This window comes from Lepidochelys kempii, chromosome 2 (assembly GCF_965140265.1).
Source record: "Lepidochelys kempii isolate rLepKem1 chromosome 2, rLepKem1.hap2, whole genome shotgun sequence".
NCBI classification, from domain to species: Eukaryota; Metazoa; Chordata; order Testudines; family Cheloniidae; genus Lepidochelys; species Lepidochelys kempii.
Window position 1 is genome coordinate 10,016,333 of NC_133257.1, and position 22,595 is coordinate 10,038,927.

At 38.4% G+C, this 22,595-nt stretch overlaps 1 protein-coding gene across 15 annotated transcripts in view; it reads left to right on the forward strand.

The window, feature by feature from the left end:
* Nucleotides 1-22,595, forward strand: part of PTK2 (protein tyrosine kinase 2) — a 377,029-nt gene that overhangs the window by 261,174 nt on the left and 93,260 nt on the right. For 10 of the 15 annotated variants that reach the window (XM_073330034.1, XM_073330030.1, XM_073330031.1 and 7 more), the window contains 2 exons: nt 17,076-17,159; nt 18,401-18,418. The exons of 3 other annotated variants lie outside the window; for them this stretch is intronic. In XM_073330034.1, coding sequence (XP_073186135.1) covers nt 17,076-17,159; nt 18,401-18,418 — 102 coding nt within the window. The remainder of the gene's footprint in view (nt 1-17,075; nt 17,160-18,400; nt 18,419-22,595) is intronic. 2 more of the 15 variants (XM_073330025.1, XM_073330027.1) reach the window with 1 other exon arrangement.

A 22,595-nucleotide genomic window follows, 5' to 3' on the forward strand; every position in this document is an offset into this window, starting at 1 on the left:
CCTCCGGATGCAGAGACTGAGCAAGGACAGCCCAGGGAAGGCTCCAGGAAGACAGTGTCTCCAGGGAGGAAGCCCTGGGGGTGAAGGGCATCGGAGTTTTCCCAAAAGTGGTGGGAGTGGGGGCCTGGCCCCTGCCTTCCTACTTCCCCCGGAGACCCCTCCCCTTCACACCAGGGGCCCACCCTCGCCCCTCCTCTTCTGCCGGAGGCCCTGCCCCTGACCAAGTCCGGAGGAGGGCCAGGGATTCCCACCCACCTGTGGAGAGGGGAGCTGAAAGCATCCCCCTGCCCATGTCCCTGGGTGCCCCACGCAGGGCAGGTGGAGGGACCCAGGCTCCCCACAGCTGTGGGTGTGGCTCTTACCATGGCCAGGCTGTGGCTCTGAGGACCCTCATCCCCTCCTGGACAGAGCTGGGTCAGGGAGAGCCATGTGGGCAGCTGTGGTAAGCTGATGCAGCGTCGTGGACCCTCCACCTCCACCTGCCCTGGGCCGGGCGGGACTCGGGTTGGGGGCTGCTGTCAGTCTTCCCACACCATGGGCAGGTTGAGGGTCTGCATAACTCCCACAACAGATGGGGCTCCACGCTGGCCTGGCCAGGGGGTGTGGCATCAAGTGGAGGAGGAGCAAGGAAGGAGGCAGCCCCCTTGGCCTCCCCCAGTTCCGGCGCTACTGCTGGGGGTATGGCCCCATTCCAGGGCTGGAAGAGGGTAAAGATTGTATACCCCGGAAGGAGTTCATTCTGTTCCACCTGCAGACATTGTGTGACTCGGTTGGAGGGCTGAGTCACTGAAGCCCCACCAAAGAAACCATCGACCAAGGGGGGGACGCTCACAAGAGGTGGGTGCCACGCTGATACAGCACCACAAACTGAGACTGCAGGCACTCGACCAGGGGGTGCTTGTGAGAGGCAGGTGCCGGCCCATTTATAACCTGTTGTTCTAACCCTTGTACTCACATGCCTCTCCATCCCCAGTTACATTATATCTGAATTAGTGTGAATGTCTCTGGGCAGAAACTTGCCTTTGATTTGTTCTCTAAAGCACCATGCACACTTATGGAACTATATAGATAGGTGGTTGTAATGTGATCAGATGTTTTGGTATGATGATGTTATGGTCTTCTAACCCCATAAGTCTGGTGTTTAGGGTCAAAGTAGATATGAACGGGAGACAGACAAGCAGTGCTCTGAGACCAACGGCAGAGCATTGCACACTTGTGCACACACAAACAGAAGTAGTGTGTGGACCTGTTGTTGGGAATCACTTCTCTAAGTGATTGGCCTGTAAACTTGAAGAAACGACGGTGGGCCTAAGTAGTAGAAAACAAAACAATTTAAACCAGCAAATCTCTTCCCCCCCACCCCGCTAAGAAAGCCAAACAAATTTTGTATTTTTATACTATTTTGTTTTTATTTTATAGTGTTTCAGGTCATCTCATACTAAAACATTGTGCCTTTGTGTTTCATATTGAGTTATAAACCACCGGAAACAATGACACTGCACAAAGATGATTCATGCAATCCTGCTTATTACCGATTTGGAGGTTGAGGGGGAGGTACTCTTTCCTGTGAGGTGACATGAAAGACTATCCAATACTTTCTGACCTTTGTTTACCCAAAATAAAGTCATGTTACATGTCCTCTGTCAAGCTTGGCACAGATATCTTAACACTGAATTTATACCATAGACACAGATTGTTAGCATGTAAGTATGTGGTATTTTGGACATATTTTTCCTCAGGAGATGTTCTCTTTGAGAGCCTCTTGTGCTCCCTGAATGTATCAATTTGTTTCAGATGAAGTAATGTTTCATGTTGACACATACAAGTGGCACTCTTGTTGAAATCTGTATCTGATATATGGTACTGAACAATGAAAGCAACAGATGTGCATAATGCTCAGTTAACACCAGAGTTGCAGATCAGCAGAGGCTGACAGCTGACAGCATCCAGTGCAAAACCATCTGTGGATGATGCCATAGTGAGCTGCAGAAAAAGAGCTTTTCTCTGATGACATTTTAATGCTTACATCCAGAGGTTTCAAATAAGACAGGCCTTTATAGCTATCTGACAGCTGTACCCTCCTTCATGCACTAAATAGCTTGAAAGCATAAATTCAGAATTTTGCTGCTTGTTTTCATTGACATTGCTGTTCTTTGTTTAGTATTTCCCCAATATTAGAACCTCAGTAGCAAAATTTGAACTGGAGATGCAACAAAAAATAGTTATATCGAAGTTTGCCAACCAGCCATATTTGTAGTTTTAACACTCTTAGCTGAGAAGGACAGTTTCAAAATGATTTCTCTACCAAGCTAATGAGGTACTGATTATAGCTAAAGACCAGACACTGCCATTATTTGGTTTGGGGATGCACTACATGTTCAAATGGATATGTTAAGCCAGGGGTGGGCAAACTTTTTGGTCCAAGGGCCACATCTGGATATGGAAATTTCATGCTTGGCCATGAATGCTCACGAAATTGGGGTTTGGGGTGTGGGAGAGGTGAGGGCTCTGGCTGAGGGTGTGGGCTCTGGGGTAGGGCCAGAAATGAGGAGTTGAGGATGCAGGAGGGGGCTCCGGGCAGGGGGTTGGGGTGCGAGGGAGGGTGAGGGCTCTGGCTGGAGTGCGGGCTCTGGGGTGAGGATGAGGGGTTGGGGGTGCAAGAGAGTGCTCTGGGCTGGGACCAAGGGGGATCAGGGATGGTGCAGGGGGTTGGGGCATGGGAGGGGGCCAGGGGTGCAGGTTCTGTGGGGCACTTACCTCAAGCAGCGGTATGTCCCCCCTCTGGGTCCTATGTGGAGGCACAGCCAGGTGGCTCTGCATGCTGCCCTGTCCGCAGGCACCACTCCTGCAGCTCCCATTGGCCGTGATTCTCGGCCAATGGAAGCTGCGGGGGCAGCGCTTGAGGCGGGGGTAGCGTGTGTAGGAGCAGGAAGGGGGACATGTTTCTGCTGCTTCTGGGAGCCGCGTGGAGTGGGGCAAGGCCCCAATCCCACTCCCCAGCTGGAGCGGGGCAAGCCCCGAAAGCCGCTCCCCAGCGGGAGCTCGAGGGCTGGATTAAAATGTCTGTAGGGCCAGATGCGGCCCCCGGGTCGTAGTTTGCCCACCCCTGTGTTAAGCCATTGGCTATACAATGTTAAACTGTTTCTGCAAGATTTCTAGCTTTTTCCATGAAATATCTGGCACTCCCTAAAGTGTGTTTGGCCCAAGTGAAAGCAATCACCACCTTTTCCATGGTATTTTGGCATTCCAAGGTCTTCAGAGGCATAGAGTACATGAAAATGAAAAACAACAAGCCGGAAAGTTACCTGATGTTTTTCTAGCCATAAGCAACAAGGTTCCTTTCATACTAAGGTGAATGAGCAGGTTGGTTCCAGAAACCTCTCACCCATAGTTGGAAGCAGCATGGTCTGGTAGATGGCAGGGCTGGGAGTCAAAAAATGTGTGACCTTGGGCACATCACTTCACATTTTTGTGCTTCAGTTTCCCCACTGTCTTGCCTGTTTAGATCCAATGCTGTTTGCAGCGGGCACTGTCTCTCGCTGTGTGTTTGTACAGTGCCTAGCACAATTGGGCCCAGTCTCAGTTGGGCCTCTAGGCATTACTGTAATACAAATAATGAATACTAAATCTTTTTCAGTCACAACTCACTAAATTTATCTATACATAGGCGTATTTTACTTAATGTACTTTCTTCAACCGGATTACAGATTTGTTGTGACCATGTTGTTGTTTTGGTTTTAGTTATTATGGAGCCACAGAAGTGACTCTGCATCATAATCCCAATTTTCATCCCCCTTGTGTGTTTCATGCTGTGCTGCTGGCAAACTGATGCTGTATGTATGGTATCAAGATAAATACATCTAATTTAAAAGAAGTAACACATGAGTTCACTAAAGTCTTGTTGACTATACTGCAGGCTGTTCTGCTTGGAGTCTTCCTTAGCAAATGGTCTAGTCTAGTCTACAGGAATTTGTCTTGGCCAGCAATTTGTTTCTGAACAGCAAATATTAGCTTTAGAAAAGACATACACTACTTCCAAAAATAATAATTTATTCACTCAGTTATACTTATTATATAACTCCCTTCACAGAAATTAAATTAATGCATCTTCAGTTTACTTATGCCTGTTTTAAATATATTTCTTCTAAATCTATGTATCTTATTCACCCTTTATATGAGTATGACTAGGAATATTAATTACCATGCTTTTATCTCCTTGTGGTCAACCTCTGGCCATTTTTTGTGCCTTGTTAATGCTAGGAAATCCATAGGCAGGGATTCTCCTAATCCTAGCTGTCCAAATCTCTCATAGGGATTATTCCACAGGCACAATGTAAGTGGAGCTAGAGACCATGGCATCCCCGGATTGGTGCTTTGGGCCCATTGAGCATGGTCCATGCTTTTTAGTGTGGAAACTTCTTGATCAAGAATGGCCACTCACACCCACATCCCATACACTATTCCTGGGTAGAAAAATATGTATGCAGGGAGGGAATGTTGCATGGAGCTGTAACTGGCTGGAAGGTAGACTTGTAAGAGGAAATTCATTAAAGATCTCATTTAAACCCTCAAAATAGGACTCTGTGGTAAAATTTAAGTGGTTGAGCAGCTGGCCATATGCTGTAGTGGTGAACTTCTTCCGTAATGAAATACAGCTTTTGCAGCGTTCATAGATTCACAGATTCCAAGGCCAGAAGGAACCATTGTGATCATCTAGTCTGACCTCCTGTATAACACAGGCCATAGAACTTCCCCAAAATAATTCATAGAGTCTAACTTTTAGTATTAGTATGTGCCTATTTAGAGGGGGAATTGAAGTGTGACCGAATCCAGGATTTTATGTTTTAGTCAAGAATGAAGTACAAAACGCAAGCAGATTAAACCATATTGGTATAAAGTAGTTTAATTTCTGAAATCATAGAGCATTTCCCTTTAATGGTGAGATGAGTGGCTTTCTTTGAGAAATATACTGTGATCTATGGAAATTGAAGGTGCTTATCACCTGCTGTAGTGACCCCCAAGATAACTTACTAATTTTTGCTATAAAGTCATAGTTAGATTTATAGTAGTATAATTTTAGTCTCTTAAAGTACATATTGTGACTGAACTCTCAGTAACTCAGTATATACTAAGTTACTGCGGTTCTGTCCTAGTGTGCTAATTAAGGGGTGGAGCCTCAGCTGGTGTAAATTATGAAGTCCATGGAGCTATGATAGTTCACACCAGCTGAGGATCTGCCCCTAAAACTTCAGCAATGTTATTCAGAACTTTGAATTTCTTTTCTACATCTTAAGGAAAGAAGGGATGTAGAAAGAAAATTCACTCTTTATGTGAGGGGTTTGAATCATTTTAGTTCAAAAGATTTAGTATGTGTTAAAACAAATATGATTTAATTTGTATAAAAGAAACAAACTATGGATGTTTTCAGTTGCTTACTGTAGATCAAAATGAAGCCAATCAAATGTTCATATTTTGATACATAGTGTAGGCAAAGATGTCACAAGCTAAGTTAATTTCAGTATTATAGCACCTAAAATAAAAAACTGCTTTTAATGATGATGCAGATATGGCCTGCAAAAGTGTGGGAGTGGGGGGAGACCAGGCTAATTACGAGCAATGTTAAGAGCTCAGGGTGAAGGGCAAACAAGATTTTATTTAAATTTAACGTTTGCTGGCAAAGCACAGTGCATTCTCTGTTTTGTGACCCCTGTGCCCAAAATGAAAGTCTGTCTTCTGCTCAAGTCTGAAAGACTTTCTTGTGTAAAACTTACATTCCCACAGAATTATTAAACTGTAATTGGGGGAAAAGGTGATTTTTGCCCACAGCTTAAAAAGCTTGACTTTCTGACATATGCATTTTATCAGGTCACTTCAAAATGAATGTGCTGTTTGGTAACAGAATTATTTCAGTGGAGAATTTTGAAGCCTTAAGTGTTTCTTCTTTGCACTTGTAGCTATATTTGGTAAAACAATTCATATTTTTTTTTTTTTTTTAGTTTCAGAATTACCTGAAAATACCATGCTTAATAACCTAATGAAACACTCCTGTGATTGAAAAAAGAACCTAATCCTTGTTCTGATGCTGGCTCCCTCTGTGGCCTTCAACAAGTCACTAGTCTCTGTGCTTGCAGTTGATATCTCTTGAGAAGTGTGAGATGAGTTAGATAGGCATCAGCTATGAAAAGCAAACTTCCTTGGCTTTGTTGATTTGTGTCATAACCTTAATATTATATTTTAAAACCAGGGCCTGATTTACCACTGTGTTATTCTATTGAAGTTACACTAGCATAAAACTGGAGCGAGGTGGTGGCAAATTATCCTGGTTTCTTCCAGTTGGTCAAATTCTTCCCATAAGTACATGGACATAATTTCCTTTGACTTGACCAGGATGGACTTTTGTATATGAGACTGATTGTTAGATTGTGTTGGGGATTCCTATCCTTTTTCCTTTGTTGCCTGTCCTTTTATTTTCCTGCTTTATGATATTTTTTCTACCAAAAACCTGTCCAACTTGGGTGTGTAGGTGTGTACATGTCATGTGTATGGGTGTATTTATATACACACACTGAGGAGTTACTATTGATTTACAAGTATGGCATTCATTCAGTACAAATATATAAATATTTATAGGCCCCTTGAAATTCAGTCTATTGCCCCACTAGGTTGCAGTTTGTATTATTATGATCTGTTGTGGCGTTAACTTGCTCTGTTTACAAAGCTGGGGGGCGGGGAAGAGGGTTTTACTAAAAAAAAAACCCAACACTTTATGAATTTATGAACATATATGTTATCTAGTTGGTATTACTGAAAGGTGGTGGTACTGTTCACATTTGTAGAATGTTAAAATCAATTATTATAACCTATTTAAGAAGGACCAAATGGGTAAAAGGGGAGGGAGAGAGTAGCACTCTGTCAAAAATGGCATTGCCTGTTTCCAAGTCACTGACAACTCCGAAGAAAATGATTTTGGATGCTTATGGGTCAATGTCCTAATAGAAAAAGTACAGGATGAGGTATTAGTTGGTGTCTGCTACAGACCACTAAATCACACTAAGGAACAGGATGACCAGCTCCTTACGCACCTATCTATAATTTTTACGGTGGGGAAACTGTGTGATTATGAGAGACTTCAATTGGAATGACATATGTTGGATATCTCATGCTGCAAGTACTAAAACATCCTCAGAATTTATTATTATAGATGACGGTTTCCTAACTCAAAAAGCACTGCATCCAGCACCACGGGAGAATCCTGTGTTATACCTAGTCTTGAGAGAGAAAGAGGATCACAGAACTAAAAATTAATTGTAGCTTAGGCAGTGATCATGACTTGATTGCATTTGTAATGTGTAAGTAGAGTAAAGTCCATACCAGTAATATATATACATGGAGCTTTAAAGGGATCAGTTTCACAAAGCTGAAACAATCGGCTGCAAAGAAGAGTTTCATCAGAAAAATGAAAAGGAGTACTCGTGGCACCTTAGAGACTAACCAATTTATTTGAGCATGAGCTTTTTGTGAATGATAATTGGGAATCATTTAAGAACCACTTAGTAGATGTCCAAAAAGCCACAATCCTTCAATCAAGGAAGAAGGCTGTACTGGTTAAAAAAACAACTTGGAAGAAAGGGGAAGCTAGTAATCTATATAAATCAGAAGCTAGGAATTTTAGAAAATTGATAAGAGAAGTAGAGATGCACGAAGAGAAACCTATGGTCAGCAGAGGTAAGGACAATAATAACATTTAAGTATATTAGGAACAGAAAGAATTATAATAGTGGTATTGGTCCATTGCTAGATGGAAATGGTAGAATTATCAATAATAATGCGGAAAAGTCAGAAGTGTTCAGTAAATATGTCTGTTCTGTATTTGGCGGGGGGGGGACGACAATGATGTAGTCATATTGATGATGATGACATTCTTTCTGTTCCGCTAGTATCTCAGTAGAATGTTAAACAGCAGCTACTAAATGTTAGACAGCAGGTGCACATAACTTGCATCCAAGAGTTTTAAAAGGGCTGTCTGCGGAGCTTGCAGGATCGTTAAATGTTCATTTTTCAATAAATCTTGGAACACTGGGTACGTTTTTCAGAAGACTGGAAGAAAGCTAATTTAAAAAAGTATTTTAAATTTTTTTATTTTAACAAGGTAACTGATACTCTGAAACCTGGAATGATGTGGGTCATTATAGGCCTGTCAGTCTGACTTTGATCCCAGGCAAGATAACAGTGTGTCTGATGTGCCATTCAGTTAATAAAGAATTAAAGGAGGGTAATAATGCGTATCAACATGGGTTTATAATAGATTTTGTCAAACTAAATTGATATCTTTTTTTGATGAGATCACAAGTTTGGTTGATGAAGATAATAGTGTTGATGTACTAGACTTCTGTAAGGCTGTGGTACCATTGTTGTGCTGTGGTACCCCACAACATTTTAGTTAAAAATCTCTAACAGTATAAAATGAACATGGCACACGTTAAATGGATTAAAAGCTGGGTAACTGATCGTTCCCAAATGTAATTGTTTTTCAAAACATTCTGTTAATGCAAAGGTACAATAAAAAGTCAGCATACTACACGTATATTACTTATTCAGGATCAGGCTAATATTCAGAGAACCGAGTTAAAGATTCTGGTATGCTGGCTGGGGAGCCCTCCTCCTCTGAGTACACTAAGAAGGGTGACCAACTTTCTAAATACCTATCCTTTTTGGCAATTCTCTTGTGCACATACTGAATGTGAAAGCTTTTTTGTTACAAGAACAGTCTATATTTTACTATGCCACAATTCCATAAAAGGAAGTCATATTTTTCTAATAATATGAAATACAAAGTTTTGCTGCTAACTATAAAAAAAAATTGTCATTCTGTTTAAAATATAGATCCTATACTGGCACATTAAGTAAGCAGGTCAAGGGATCACTTGGAAGCTGACATAAAATAAATCAGTAATTTATAAAAATTTTCTTTACTGGTTTATATGCAAATTGCAGATATATATATATAGAGAGAGAGAGATGTAGAGAGATATATAGATATAGATATATTCCCTTTCCCATGTAGAGATCCACTCTTCCAGATCAATTTCTTTGTCCAAATCCCTCTCCCACCTTTTCATCTGGGTTGTTTTCTTATAATCATCTTTTTCAATTAAAATTATATGTATCTTAGAAATTAAACCTTTTGTTCCAACTTGCTCCTGGATCAGCTTCTCAAATGTGGTTAGTGTCTAAATAGACATCCTTGTACCCAGATTTCACAATAAAACATATTACTTATGCATGTTTAAAATATGGGATGTTTATATTATTTATATGGTCACATAACTCTTGGTATTACTTAAAATCAGGACCCAAGAACACCTGTCCAACCAAATTGATAAATATCAGCTCTTACCCACAATGAATAGTCATTTTGGTATTTGCTAGAGATAAATTCCTGATTATTAATGAAAGTAACTAACGGAGAGGGCCTTGGTGACAGGAATTTTCAAAGCTGCTTGGTGATCTGGATGAATGGGTTATTTTTTATTTTTGGTGTCGTACCTTTATTTTTAACCGAACAATCATGATGAATAGCTGTATTTTGGCTCCATTCTTGTTCAAGGTTTACCCAGTGTTTGGTCTAATCTGAACCTAGCTGATCACATCTTTTAACTGTGATGCATAATAGTAGTAATAGTTAATAAATAATAAACTAGATTATGGAAAGCTAGTCCACTCCATTTTTTAGACTTATACAGAACATTAGAATTCACCCTTTGTCTTTTATGTTTCCAAATGAATTTTAATAGCGCATCCTGCCATGTTTTTAATGTCATATCAGGGATACCAATAGGGATACACTGAAACAAAAACAACTTTGGGAGGAAATTCATCTTTACAAAGGCTGTACGTGTTAGCCAAGAAATTTAATATTTGTTCCGTTCCTCAAAGTGTATTATTATTTTATTCCACAGTGGAGGGTAATTTTCTTTAAAAAGTGTTTTATTTTTCTCCACAATATTTGTTCCAAAATATTTTAAAGATTCCTTTACCCATTTAAATGTATGTAGCTGACAACTGTTTGATCCTTTCAGGAATGTTAATTCTTAAAATGTCAGGTTTATCGTAATTTATTTTGAATCCCGATACCTCTCCTGATTCCAAAGTCAGTTGTTCTGTAATTTTTAATGAGGCTCTTGATCCTGCAAATATAACATGATGTCAATGTACAAATGTATTTTGTGTTCTAATCCAGAAAACGTTTTGATGCCCATAACCAAGGGGCTGTTTCTCATGCTTATTGCAAATGGCACCATTGCCAAAGCAAACCCTAACTCATACTCCTAGAAAAATTAAAAGAAGGAGATTTATGACTAAAGCAGATCTCAGAGATGATTGTATGGAGTCAATATGCCCATAGAAAACTAATTTCCAAAACCAAATCTTACCCAGATTTGTCTGAGGTACTCCCAACTTCAGCCTGTTAAAAGCTTTCTCAGCATCCAAACAAAGCAGCACACAGGAAGAATTGCTAGAATTAATATCATAGAACAAATGCACACTTCTTCTGATATTTATCAGCTAGATGCCTGCCACCAACTAATCCATATTGATCAGGGTGAAAATATTTCGGCAAGATGAAACTCAATCTGTTTTGTTAGCACCTTGGCATAAATTTTAGTATTCACATTAATTAAAGAAATAGGTTTGTACAATTGGTAAGATCTTTTCCTTCTTTAGGAAAGAACTTTTGAATCTTTACATGAATCCAGAGTCTCATTTCCCTGTTTTATGCCATTAAACAAGTCAGTTAAAGTAGGGACCAGCTCCTGCTTGAGAGCTCTATAATACTTCCCAGAAAACCCATTGGGACCAGGAGCCTGATTAGATTTTAAATTCTTAATTATAACTTTAACTTCCTCTACAGCAATTTGCCTATCAAGAGCTGCCACATCATCCTCTGAGAACTGAGGTGGTTTCACTCTTCTTAAAAATCTATTTATAAGTTCAGGATTTGGTTGCTCTGAAGCATACAAAGTAAGGAAAAGGTTAGCAAATATTTCAGAGATCTGTTTGATGGCAGTTACTAAATCTCCCTATTTATTTCTAATCAAATCCTTTTTCTTTTGTAACTTTCTGGCTAAAAACCTACTAGCTTTATTGCCTGTATCATAATATTTTTGTTTAATATATCTAAATATTTGTTCCACTTTACCAGTTTGTAACAGGTTAATCCTCCCTCTTTTCTCAGTTATTTTCCTATACACTGTTTTAGATTCTGTAGATTTATGTCTGCCTTCCAAAACAGAAAGTTATTTAACCAAACTATTCTTTAAGAGCTCAATTATTATAAAGGCTAATGCACAAAATGAGTTACACCTAGCAGGGGACATAAAAGGCAATAAGAAGAGGTTCTTTAAATACATTAGAAGCAAGAGAAAGACAAAGGAAAATGTAGGTATTCTACTTAGAGGGGAAGGAGAGCTAATAACTGATTACAGCAAGAATAATGAGGTGTTTTAATCCTTCTCTTGCTTCAGTTTTCACTAAAAGGATTAATTGTGACCAGCTGCTTAACATAATTAATATTAACAACAAGGGGGAAGGAGCCAAGCCAAAATAGGGGAAGAAACAAGTTAAAGAAAAAATTAGATAAGTTAGATGTAATCAAGTTGGCAGGGCTTGATGAAATTCATCCTAAGGTACTTAAAGAGCCAGCAACAATCAATCTTGGAAACATTATGTATTATCTTAGACAACTCATGGAGGACAGGTGAGGTCCCAGAGGACTGGAAAAGGGCAAACATAGTAAGTATCTTTAAAAGGGGGAACAAAAAGGACCTGGGGAATTAGACCAGTCAGCCTAACTTCGATATCTGGAAAGATACTCGAATAAAATATTACGCAATCAGTTTGTAAGCAGCTAGATGATAATAAGGTTATAAGGAATAGCTAGCATGGATTTGTCAAAACAAATTCATACCACACCAGCGTAATTTCTTTCTTTGACAGGGTTATTAGCCTAGTGGGTAGAGGAGAAGGTGTGATATATCTTGATTTCAGAAAGGCTTTTGACACAGTCCCACATGACATTCTCATAAGCAAACTAGGGAAATGTTCTCTAGATGAAATTACTGTAAATTAGGTCCACAAGTGGTAGAAATACTGTTCTCAGGGAGGAGTTATCAGTGGTTTTCTATCAGACTGGGAGGACATATCTAGTGGAGTCTTGCAGGGTCAGTCCTGGGTCCAGTACTAGTCAATATTTGTATTAATGACATGGATAATGAAATGGAGAGTATGATTATAAAATTTGCAGATAACACCAAGAAGGGAGGAGTTGTAAACACTTTGGAGGACAGGATTAGAATTCACAGATTGGAGAATTGCTTTGAAATCAATAAGATAAAAGTCAATAAACACAGGTTCGAAGTACTTTACTTAGGAAAGAAAAATCATATGCACAACTACAAAATGAGGAATAATTGGCTAGGTGGTAGTATTGCTGAAAAGGATGAGGGGTTATAGTAGATCACAAACTGAGTATGAGCCATGTGATGCAGTTGTAAAAAAGGCTAATATTCTGGACTGTATTAACAGGAGTTTCCTGTTATACATTGAAGGTAACTGTGCTGCTCTACTTGGCATCAGTGAGGCCTCAGCTGGAGTTCTGGGTGGCACACTTTAGGAAAGATGTAGACAAATTGGAAGGAGTCCAGAGGAGAGCAACAAAAATAATAAAATGTTTAGAAAACCCGACCTGTGAGGAAAGGTTAAAAAACTGGGCATGTTTAGTCTTGAGAAAAGAAGTCTGAGGAGGGAATCTGATAGTCTTCAAGTATGGTAAGGGCTGTTGCAAAGAGGCATGTGATCACTTGTTCTCTATGTCCACTGGAGTTAGGAGAAATAATAGACTTAATCTTCAGTAAGGGAGATTTTGGTTAGATATTCAGAAAAACTACTTTTGCCCCAAAACCCTATGGGAGTAATATGCATTGTCAGCTAATGTTACATGGAATTTCATTATTAGAAAACAAAGGTTTTTTAATATTCTTTATTTCACAGTAAAAAGAGTGCTTATCCAAAAGTTTTGGAATGATGGAAATAGAGAAGTTACATAGACTAGACAAATGCATTAATAGTATGTGTATATCAGGCAATGTTTACTAAATTGTAGGTAAAGTAATGTGAAGTATACTGGCTCTACAGAACTGTAATTACTATTGAATAGTAAAGACATAACAAAAGTCTTTGCAAGTGAGTGCCATATAAATGTTGAAAACTAAGGGTCTTATAAAAAAAAGTGAAGAAAATCCCTAAAGCTCCTTATGGGTTGTCCCCAAAACTTAGTTCCAGCCTTTCATGTAGACAAGAATAATAGGTGGACACTGAAAAGAAACAACTTTGTGTTTGGAAGCATTACAAACATATCCCACCATCCTTTTTTTCTAGAAAGGAAAAATGATAGATTTCTATTCAAACGGAAACATTAGCACAGGCATAACTATTTAATCACAAGCAGCGTTTCAACATGTATATTGTTAAACACATCTATCCATCTACATGAGAGGAGAAATGATCAGATAGGAAATTCGAACAAAATACACTAAGAGCTTTAGTCTGGTCTTACTCAAATTGAGAGGGAAACGTTAGACAAAAACATTCTTAACTACTGGTATTTTCGGTTGCTTGTCTCCATTAGGATCTTTTGCCAAGAGGATTTAGACACCAACGCTTTAAGATTTTCTGTCTGCTGCTAATGTGCGATATCTTACTACCTCATATTAAAAAGGTTATATTAGCCTTCTTGCACACAAACTATGTCGCAGTGCAGTGAATTCTCTAAGTCTACTAGTAGGCATCATTCTTGATTTTTAAATGCTCTCCGTTGTATACGAATCCAGCTGGCTCACTGTTAGCACTAGACATTGTAACTGCCTGAAGAACCATGCGTGCATGTTTGTCTGTAGGAGTGGCAAAGAGGAGAATGGCAAGTAGGGTGAATTGAGAAGGAAGGGAGGACACGAGCAAGAGAGAGAACAGGGAGATCTGAGAAGTAACTAGAGGAAGAGAAACAGGAAAAGTAGATAGGCAAGAAGACTGATAGCATCTTTATCACAGATGAAGTTGTACCATAGTCCTGTAAATCAGGAATATCCTCTTCCTTCTTGGTTCTTTTTAGGGTCCTTTGGAATAGTTAGCTGTGGAATATAACATTTTCTTGAAGTCGTGGTGAACTTTCAGTGGTTTGTGTAATTTGCAGAAACCTGTGATGAAATTATAGCATTTTAATGCTAAATTTGACTTTTTAGTAGTATTGCATAAATTTTGTGATCCAAATTACTTCTGAAGGAATCCTTTCTTCCTGCTCTTGTCTCTCCCCTCTGCTCCTCCCTATTCCATCACTCTCTTTGTTGCAGTGGGCTTACATCACTCATTTGAATGGTCACTTTTTGCACTGCTTGTAGTAATGTTGCAGTTTATGCCTAGAAGTGTTTGGATTTTTCGTTTAGGGTGCAGACCTTTATTAAATACATTGCTTATATAAATTTCATATTGCTGAAAAAGTTTAAAAATAAATAAAATGGTTTATTCCATGATAATTTGTTGAAAGTATATGGCATTTAATTTTAGTGAGCTGCTCTTATCTAAACTCAACTCTGCTTTTATCCAGACTTAGAAGCTTTATGTGCACTCAGTTAAAAGCTAAGAATGCATAGGAGTGTCAGTTTAAATGGCTGGAAGTTGATGTGGAATACTTGAAATAGCTCCAGGTGTTGTGTAAGCTCCTGAAAGTAGTTAGAACATAAAAAACAAAATGACCAAATGAAAACCCACAAAATAAACCTTTAATCTTTCACCAGATTTAATTTGATACCTGATCATAAAGGCAAAGTTTTAAATTGCAGTAATTTATATACAGTAAACAAGTAATGGATTGAGTTTTTCTTCCCAAATCACCAGTTTAAATCCAGACCAGGGTGGTGGTAATTGAAAGCCCTTTCCATCTGATTGCTGTTTCATAGTTTATGTAAAATAGAATGATGGTTTCAGTCAGGGTCCTAGGGAACAGATGTTCATATAACAAAACCACCATCACAAGTAGCTGAATTGTCTACAATCTCAGCAGAGAGGCCAAGGATTGAACTCTCTCTCCACGTCCTACATATCTTGCATTGCCTCTGGCCACTACATATCTGTTCTTCAGTTTCAGCCACAGGCCTTTGCATTCCTCTACCTTTTTATGATTCACTTAAAAAGAAAAACTAGTAGGATTACTTTTCCTTTAGCACATTTAATATTTTATAATGAATGTTAGTTAATTCTGATTGTTCATATTGATGACTTAGATGCAAACTCCTCTAGACTGTTGTAATAGTTGAAAATTGTGTTGTATGTTTTTAAAAAGGTGATTTCCCCTTCATCTCTAATATCTTGTATGCCATATATAATACTGATGTCATACTATTTTAGTCCATAATCTACCCTTTCCTTGAATCTCCATGAGTCTAAAATATTGAATATGATTGTTTTGCCTGATTTTATTGAAAGGTATATGTGAGAAGATGACGAAGTATTTGCATTTGTTTGTAATTACCCTTTCAGGCTTGTTATAGTGGTATTTTTGTTATTCTTCAGGGTGCAGTATAAGGCTTACCCCCTTGTTCCGTTTTTTAATTAATTACCATCTCAGCAAAAAACAGTTTGTGTATAATTTTGAGTCACCCATTCAATTTGTGGGTTTAAAATTGAGCATGAGGCATCCAGATGCCAGTGATGAACATTATACAACAAATAATTTTGCACCCTATATGCCTGCCAACATCATGTGACCAAAAATTTGCATAAAATCGCACAAATTTGCATAAAGTATTTCTGATAGTGTGGGAGCTCGCTGACGAAACCACAATCTCCAGTTAATTAATTCTATGCCTTCCCATTTCGGCCTAGCCCCATATCTGCCTCATCAATTAATGCTGTGCTCCTCAGCTCCACATCATTTTTGTACTTCTGGCCCCCCATTATCTGCCCTGTGACTGGCACACTTCTGATGTTCCTCCACCTCTCTAGGTTCTTTTTTCCTCACAGCTCCAGGGGTGATACTGCACCTCCGTCCCCAAGTCTGGCGGATATAGCTCTAGCACGTGTTCTTGATCTTCCCATCTTGTTTCCCAGGCTTAGAGTTGCTGAGGGAGAGGCAAGGGGAAGCATGGAGGGAGCAGCTGAGAGGAACCAACTCATTACAAGAAGAGAGGGGGGAGGAGGGAGCAGAGCAACCCCGAGCTGCTGGGATTCCTCCTCCTTTTTTGAGTTCCCCTTTGTGATAATGGTATTGGTGCCTCCCTCTTCCCATCCGCCCCTCAAAACTTCTAACAACTCCTGAGGAGAGGAAAAGAGCTCTTCTAGCCATATGCAGCAGGTCTGATTGGTTGCTCCTCCTAGGGAGATGGGAGAATGAGTAGGGGCAATAAGGGGGGTTTCTTCAAAGACTCTAGATATGCTGGGTCTGACTTCATAGAGGGGGATCACTCCAATAACTGATGTCACAGGAAAATACATTCCAGTGTTGTTTTGGGGTGAGTGTTTTTCATGTTCATGTTACCTGTATTGTGTGAAATGTTTGTTTTTGTTTTATCATCTTCTTGTAAGATTCCAAGAAATTGATTGTGTCCTTATTAGAAGAGTGGCTGCCATTAAAAAGATAGAATTTGCCAACAGTTACCACATAATAGCAGAGCTTAGGAAGGGGATTTAATAAATTTAATTAAATATCAGAGAACCAGTTCTTCATGTGCTTGATAATGGTTGGCATATGTTGAGTTCTTAATAGATTCTGCCATAAAGCACTTTTTCTAAAGTGAAACAAAAAGAAAAATAATTTATTTCTAAGGTGAGGAATCCACTGTAACATAGTAAATATAGTTTATCATTTTAGAAAATTCAAATATACATCATGCAGATGTAGAATTGTAATATAAATCTTTTGCTTTTACATTCACGCTTGCAGAAGTGCTCTCAAGTTTGTTTTCTTTTGTTTCCAAATAATTTGTTTCTGTTTTTCTCTTTCCTTTTCTTGCCTCTTTGTAAAGGAGTCAGTCACTGTCAGCATAAAGTAAAGAAAGCTAGGCGCTTTCTCCCTTTCGTCTTCTGTTCCCATGAGCCACCGCCTAAGGGTACTGCACTGCTCTTTGTACAGGCTGCCTTATTAACCCAAAACGGAATATACTAACTCTGTTACTGTTTGTTTACAATTTTACTCCAGCCTCAGGTAAACAGAGTTCCAAGAATAATCACGTTAAATTTCTGCTGTCCCCTACAATTGGATCTTCAGTGAGATGTGTCATATACTTGATACTATTGTTATAGGAGAGTTTGTTCTGTCGTATGTGACGTGGCAAATGATTTAGTAATTTTAATTGTACAGTTGCTCAGCCACAAAATCCCTCAGCTTCCTTCTTTCAGTGGTAAACTTGGATTGCATTCTTGGACCCCTGATACAGCATGCAAATGAATGAAATAGGATAGCAGCAATAAATGTAATTTAAGATTACATATTGAATTAAAGAGTGAACACAGTGATGCTGGCTGCTGTGTACTCATCCAGTGTTGTCTGGACAGTTTGGGCTGTGTGGGGAAAGGGAAAATGGATGTAATAAAATGTGCATTCATTTTACAATAGAAATGTGCATTTTTAATTTTATTTGTAATTAACGCTTAAAATGCATCACATTCTGGTGTGGATATTTGGGATGGCATAAGGCCTATAGACTAAATCCAGAATATCAGTGTTAATTTGAATAAGTGCCCTATGGACTTGTTCCATTTGTCATTATTTAAAACACAGTTTCATATAACTATAGTTTGTTCAATAAAATGAATATTAAGTTGTTCCGTATCTTGTCAGTGTCTAAGCAATAGCATAATAATACATCCAATGTGAAAGCAGTAGCACCAATTCTAAGTATCTGAAGGTATAACTCTATGTACAAAGCTTTAGTGGCCAGATCCTCAGCTGGTGTAAATCAGTTTTGTTCATCTGGCCTAGGAGCTTTATCTTGGTAATGGAAGCGTCATATAAAATAAAAAATCAACACTTTGTAACAAAATGAATTAACTGGTCCCCTCCTAAATTCGATTGTTGTACGTCATGCAACAGTCACTAGCCTATATTTAATTGTATGCACTGAAAAGTTTAAATACTCCTCCGTATCTTGAGTTTTAGGGGAAATGTCTTAAATTCCACTACCTTTCTGGTTTCTCTTGAGCTAAGTGTATAAGATAACTGCAGTTTTGCTATATTCTTGGTTTATTCATGATTTTAATAGTGTATATCCTCCCCCCTCCCCCTTCTCTCTCTGTCCCTTCTCTCTCCCCTTTGTTTTTCTCTCTCCTTGCATGCTACCTGGATCTGCAGATGAAATTAGTGGGGACGGTAATATGTGTTTTCTAGTCTATGTCTTACTAACATGCAATATGCGGCCTTTATATCCATATATAACTAATATGCATTTCAGTGATCAATTTTTATACAGATCATAGTATGAAAAAACTCCAACATGCATTAGAGATCAGCTGGTATAGTCAAATATTGCACCTTATGAAACAGCGCTACTGGTATTATCTGCTAGGCTGGGACTGAATAAGGAAAACATTCTCAAATACTGTATGCAGTGGGTTTTGTACCATTTTATCAATCATGTTATCAAGTATGAATTGCATGTGTTTGCAGTGAGACTTTTGGCATGGAGCAGAGGAAGTGTGGGCTTTTCAAGAGTTTTGGTTCATTTTGATGAAGATAACCGACATAATGTAGACAAAATGAATTAAGTAACTTTTCTTCAATGAGTAACGTCAATAGACATGACACAAACTGGTAAATGATTCCATCAGGTGATGCTTTCACTTCAAAGGCATGCTAACATCAAAGTCCTCTGCTGCCCATTGGTCATATGCCTGGAGTGAAGAGAAGTTGTGCAACACAGAGAAGTTTAGTTTCAGCATATGGAATGTTTGGCAGGTTTTAGGTGTGAAACCACTAAGTTAATGGCAGAATCTTTACAGTTATTCTTAAGATGGTGGAAATAGTAATAATAACGTTATACCTAAAATACACTTTGTCCTGTATTTTCAAAAATGAGTAGTGATTTTGGGTGCCTCACTGTATGGATGTCCCCCTTGACACACTATTAAAGAAGCCTAATTTTCCATAAAGTGTTGAGCAGCCACACTCTGAAAATAAGTCCCCTTTAAGCAGTCTCAGATTGGACATCCAAAATCACTATTCATTTTTGAAAATCTAGGGTCACTTACATAATACTATTGAGAAATCAGACTTCCATCAGTGAGTCAATAGTTCATATAACATAATTAGGAAATGAATAACTCCCTGACCTCAAAAAAGTATCAATAAGAGTATGAAAAGTGAAAAAAATTAGAAATAAAAGGTAATGACGCTCTGCTGTCCCCTCATTAAAATGTTCAGGAAGTGTTAACCAACTTTTGCTTAGTTCTTTTGGATATAAATCATAGTAAGGTAGCACCACATAAGTTTTCTCTCTGCCCTTAGAAATCTGTTAGCTTAGTGAGGGCTATTGACCTAACAACATTTGGTCATATTTCTCTTATAAACTCAGATGTTACACAGCTGTTCTTCCCTTATGTGCTAACCTTACTAATCTTTTACTGTGGGTTATATGTATGTTTCATTTCATGTTATACATTAAAGGCAATAATAAATACTTGAAAATGCTCTGAAAGGGGACAGTCTCGCAGAACATTTCAGAGACAACATGAATCTAGTGTATGGAACAGCCGTGATGAACACAGTTTGCTGAGTTGGCTTTTTCTAGAGCCTAATTTTAAAAAAAAATCTGGATTAGCAAGTAAAACTCTACATAGATATCCCTATTTTAACTACCTTACATTTTTCTGAAAGAGACTTGTATGCATTATGCAATCTGAATGACTCCTGGGTTGGCTGTGTGTATTTCTTCTATAGAGGTGAGAAAGTGCAGAGCTGTTTTTGAGGTTGAGCTGTTTTTGAGGCACTAGCCCTGTTTAATCCCTTATTTCTGTACATTGTCAGGGGCATCAAAAATTGTGTGGTAGGAAATTCTATCTATGAGGACAATGTTACTATCGTAGATTTTAAGGGCTGAAGTGAGCATTAGAATCAGATAGTCTGAGCACCTTTATAACAGAGTGCAAGGAACCCCACCCAGTAACTTCTGCAGCAAGCCCATAGCTTTGTTTGAGCTATAACTTGTCTTTTAGAAAGATGTCCTGTCTTGACTTAAAGACTGCAAGTGATATCTTGGTCTGAGCCATTTGAAGACTGATGGCCACCAATACCCCTGGACCAGATTTTAACAAGAATGGTGGAGGTTCCCGCTGACTTCCAAAAGAAGTGCTGAAGACTTGGACAAACCTTTTACTATACCTGTATTTTCTGTACCGTCTAAACTCTGTCAGTTGTGTAGCAAGAAATTTGGTCAAACTCCTGAAGACTAATTTTGCTTAATTATTTACGTACATTTAGTGCACGTTGGACTCGTTGAGACTCTATTTCCAGTTCAACTTAGACAATGTATCGGAATCCTGTAAAGTGACCTTCCGCAGCATCCTGGCTAATATGTCTTCATTACACACTTCCTGATTGAACCTTGATTGTTAGTCTGTAGCAAGAAAGGAACTGATGTTGAGCACAGTTGGGATCCTCAACTGCTCCCAACTTCTATTGTTGTCTTTTATTCTATTAAAAGAAAGCAGCTATTCTTGCTTTTTGAACCCTTTATCACATTTTATAAGTATCACTCCGTATTTTAATGTGGTGATGCATTTCCAACTATCAGTGGGACACCGGACTCAAAGCACAGGATTTATTTGATTCCTCTTGAAGAAATTTTTAAAACCACAGTAAACTCAAGTCATTCTTCTTGTCCCTTATCCATTCTATGGTATCTCCTCAAGTAACAGCAGATAGAGTAGCTGTCATCAATCAGAAATATTTATCCTGACATGCTAAAATGATCTCGCCATGTTATTGCAGGAAAACAGAATGCCATATCTCAATACATCAACATTATAGGAAGTTAAATGTTTCTTTTCCAATGGATGCTAATTCTTTAGATTTGCATTTCTCAAACCAAGGCTGGTATCCTGGAGAAGCATCATATCGGTAGCGAGAGAGAAGTAAATGAGCCAAGAGAAAATGGATAAATTAATTTTTCTTTCCTCTGGTGCATGTTTTCAGTTTACACTCAGCAAACTCTTTTACCATCCATCAAATATTCAACACATGATGCTGTTTTGTGGAGTCCTGAGTGGAAGTGACCCATCAAGAAAAAATAATTAATGGAATTCCCCTGCCAATGTGCTTTATTTTTCTAGAACACAATATATTTCAAGAGGAAAATCTCTCTCTTACAAATGCCTTCATCTGGTAATACCTGAGCTAAGGTTTGGGCACCTAAGGAAGTGGGCCTGATTTTCAAAGGTGCTGAGCATGCAGCAGCTCCCATTAATATCATTAGAAGTTGCTGGATGCTTAGTACCTTTGAAAATCAGGCCATTTATTTAGGTGCCTAAATAAGAATTCAGGAGACTAACTTGAGACTCCTTACTTTCAAAAATCTGGACCCTTTTGTGTATATTTAGGCAAGGGCCATTATGGCAGAGCTTTCGAAATTTTACAAGCATACTTGACCTGCTTTTGTGGGTTAAATTTATGCTCTGTGGGAGAATTAAGTGTCCGGTTGTCAGGGAAATGAGCACTTGAGTAGCTACTTTCTCACTGAAGGTGCTTTGGGGCAGGGAATGTATCTCCTTGTATAACTTTGTCACCTAGATTAGAACATTTTGGGAGTTACTGTTACATAAACAGGCTTACCAGAATTAAATGTTTATTTGTTATAATTTTAACAGATAATGTCAATGTTTATTTAAATATTTTTTCTGTTTTTATAGATTTAAATTTTTACAATTGCACAAAATTATGGGTTGCAAGCATTTTTTTATTTTTATAGATTTAAATTTTCAGAGTTGCAGGAAATTGGAAGGACGATAATTATTTAATGACAGTAGATGCTGACATTCAAAAAGTTAAAGCTTTATAAATGTTAAAACACAAAATTGTCAACATCACAGCCTTCACAGGTCAAAATATACAAAGTAAATATCCTTAAATCAAATTTTAATAAGTTCTTAAGTGGCATTTTTCTTACTTTGCCTATCTGTAAATTTTAGTTATTATCAATGGAAATAATTTTACCCTGGTTGGAGAATGTATGGTGAAATCAGTGTTTACCAACATTTATTATAAAAATTTAATACGTCCAAGCCCATATATAAACAAGTGCTTAAACAGGGAAAGAAAAGTACTGTCAATTTTCTTAAACTGTCAGCTTTCTAAGAACTGACACTTTGTTAGAAATTTTCTATTCATGAGGTATTGTTTCTCACCAACAAACTTGGAGAATAACATCTGGCTAGTTGTCAAAGTGAATTTCCAGGAAACTATGTAAACTTAGATTAACAGGGAAATAACCATTCCAAAGAGAGAGTACCAGCTCCAGGGATTTTTCTGCCCTACACAAACTGGAAAATCTACA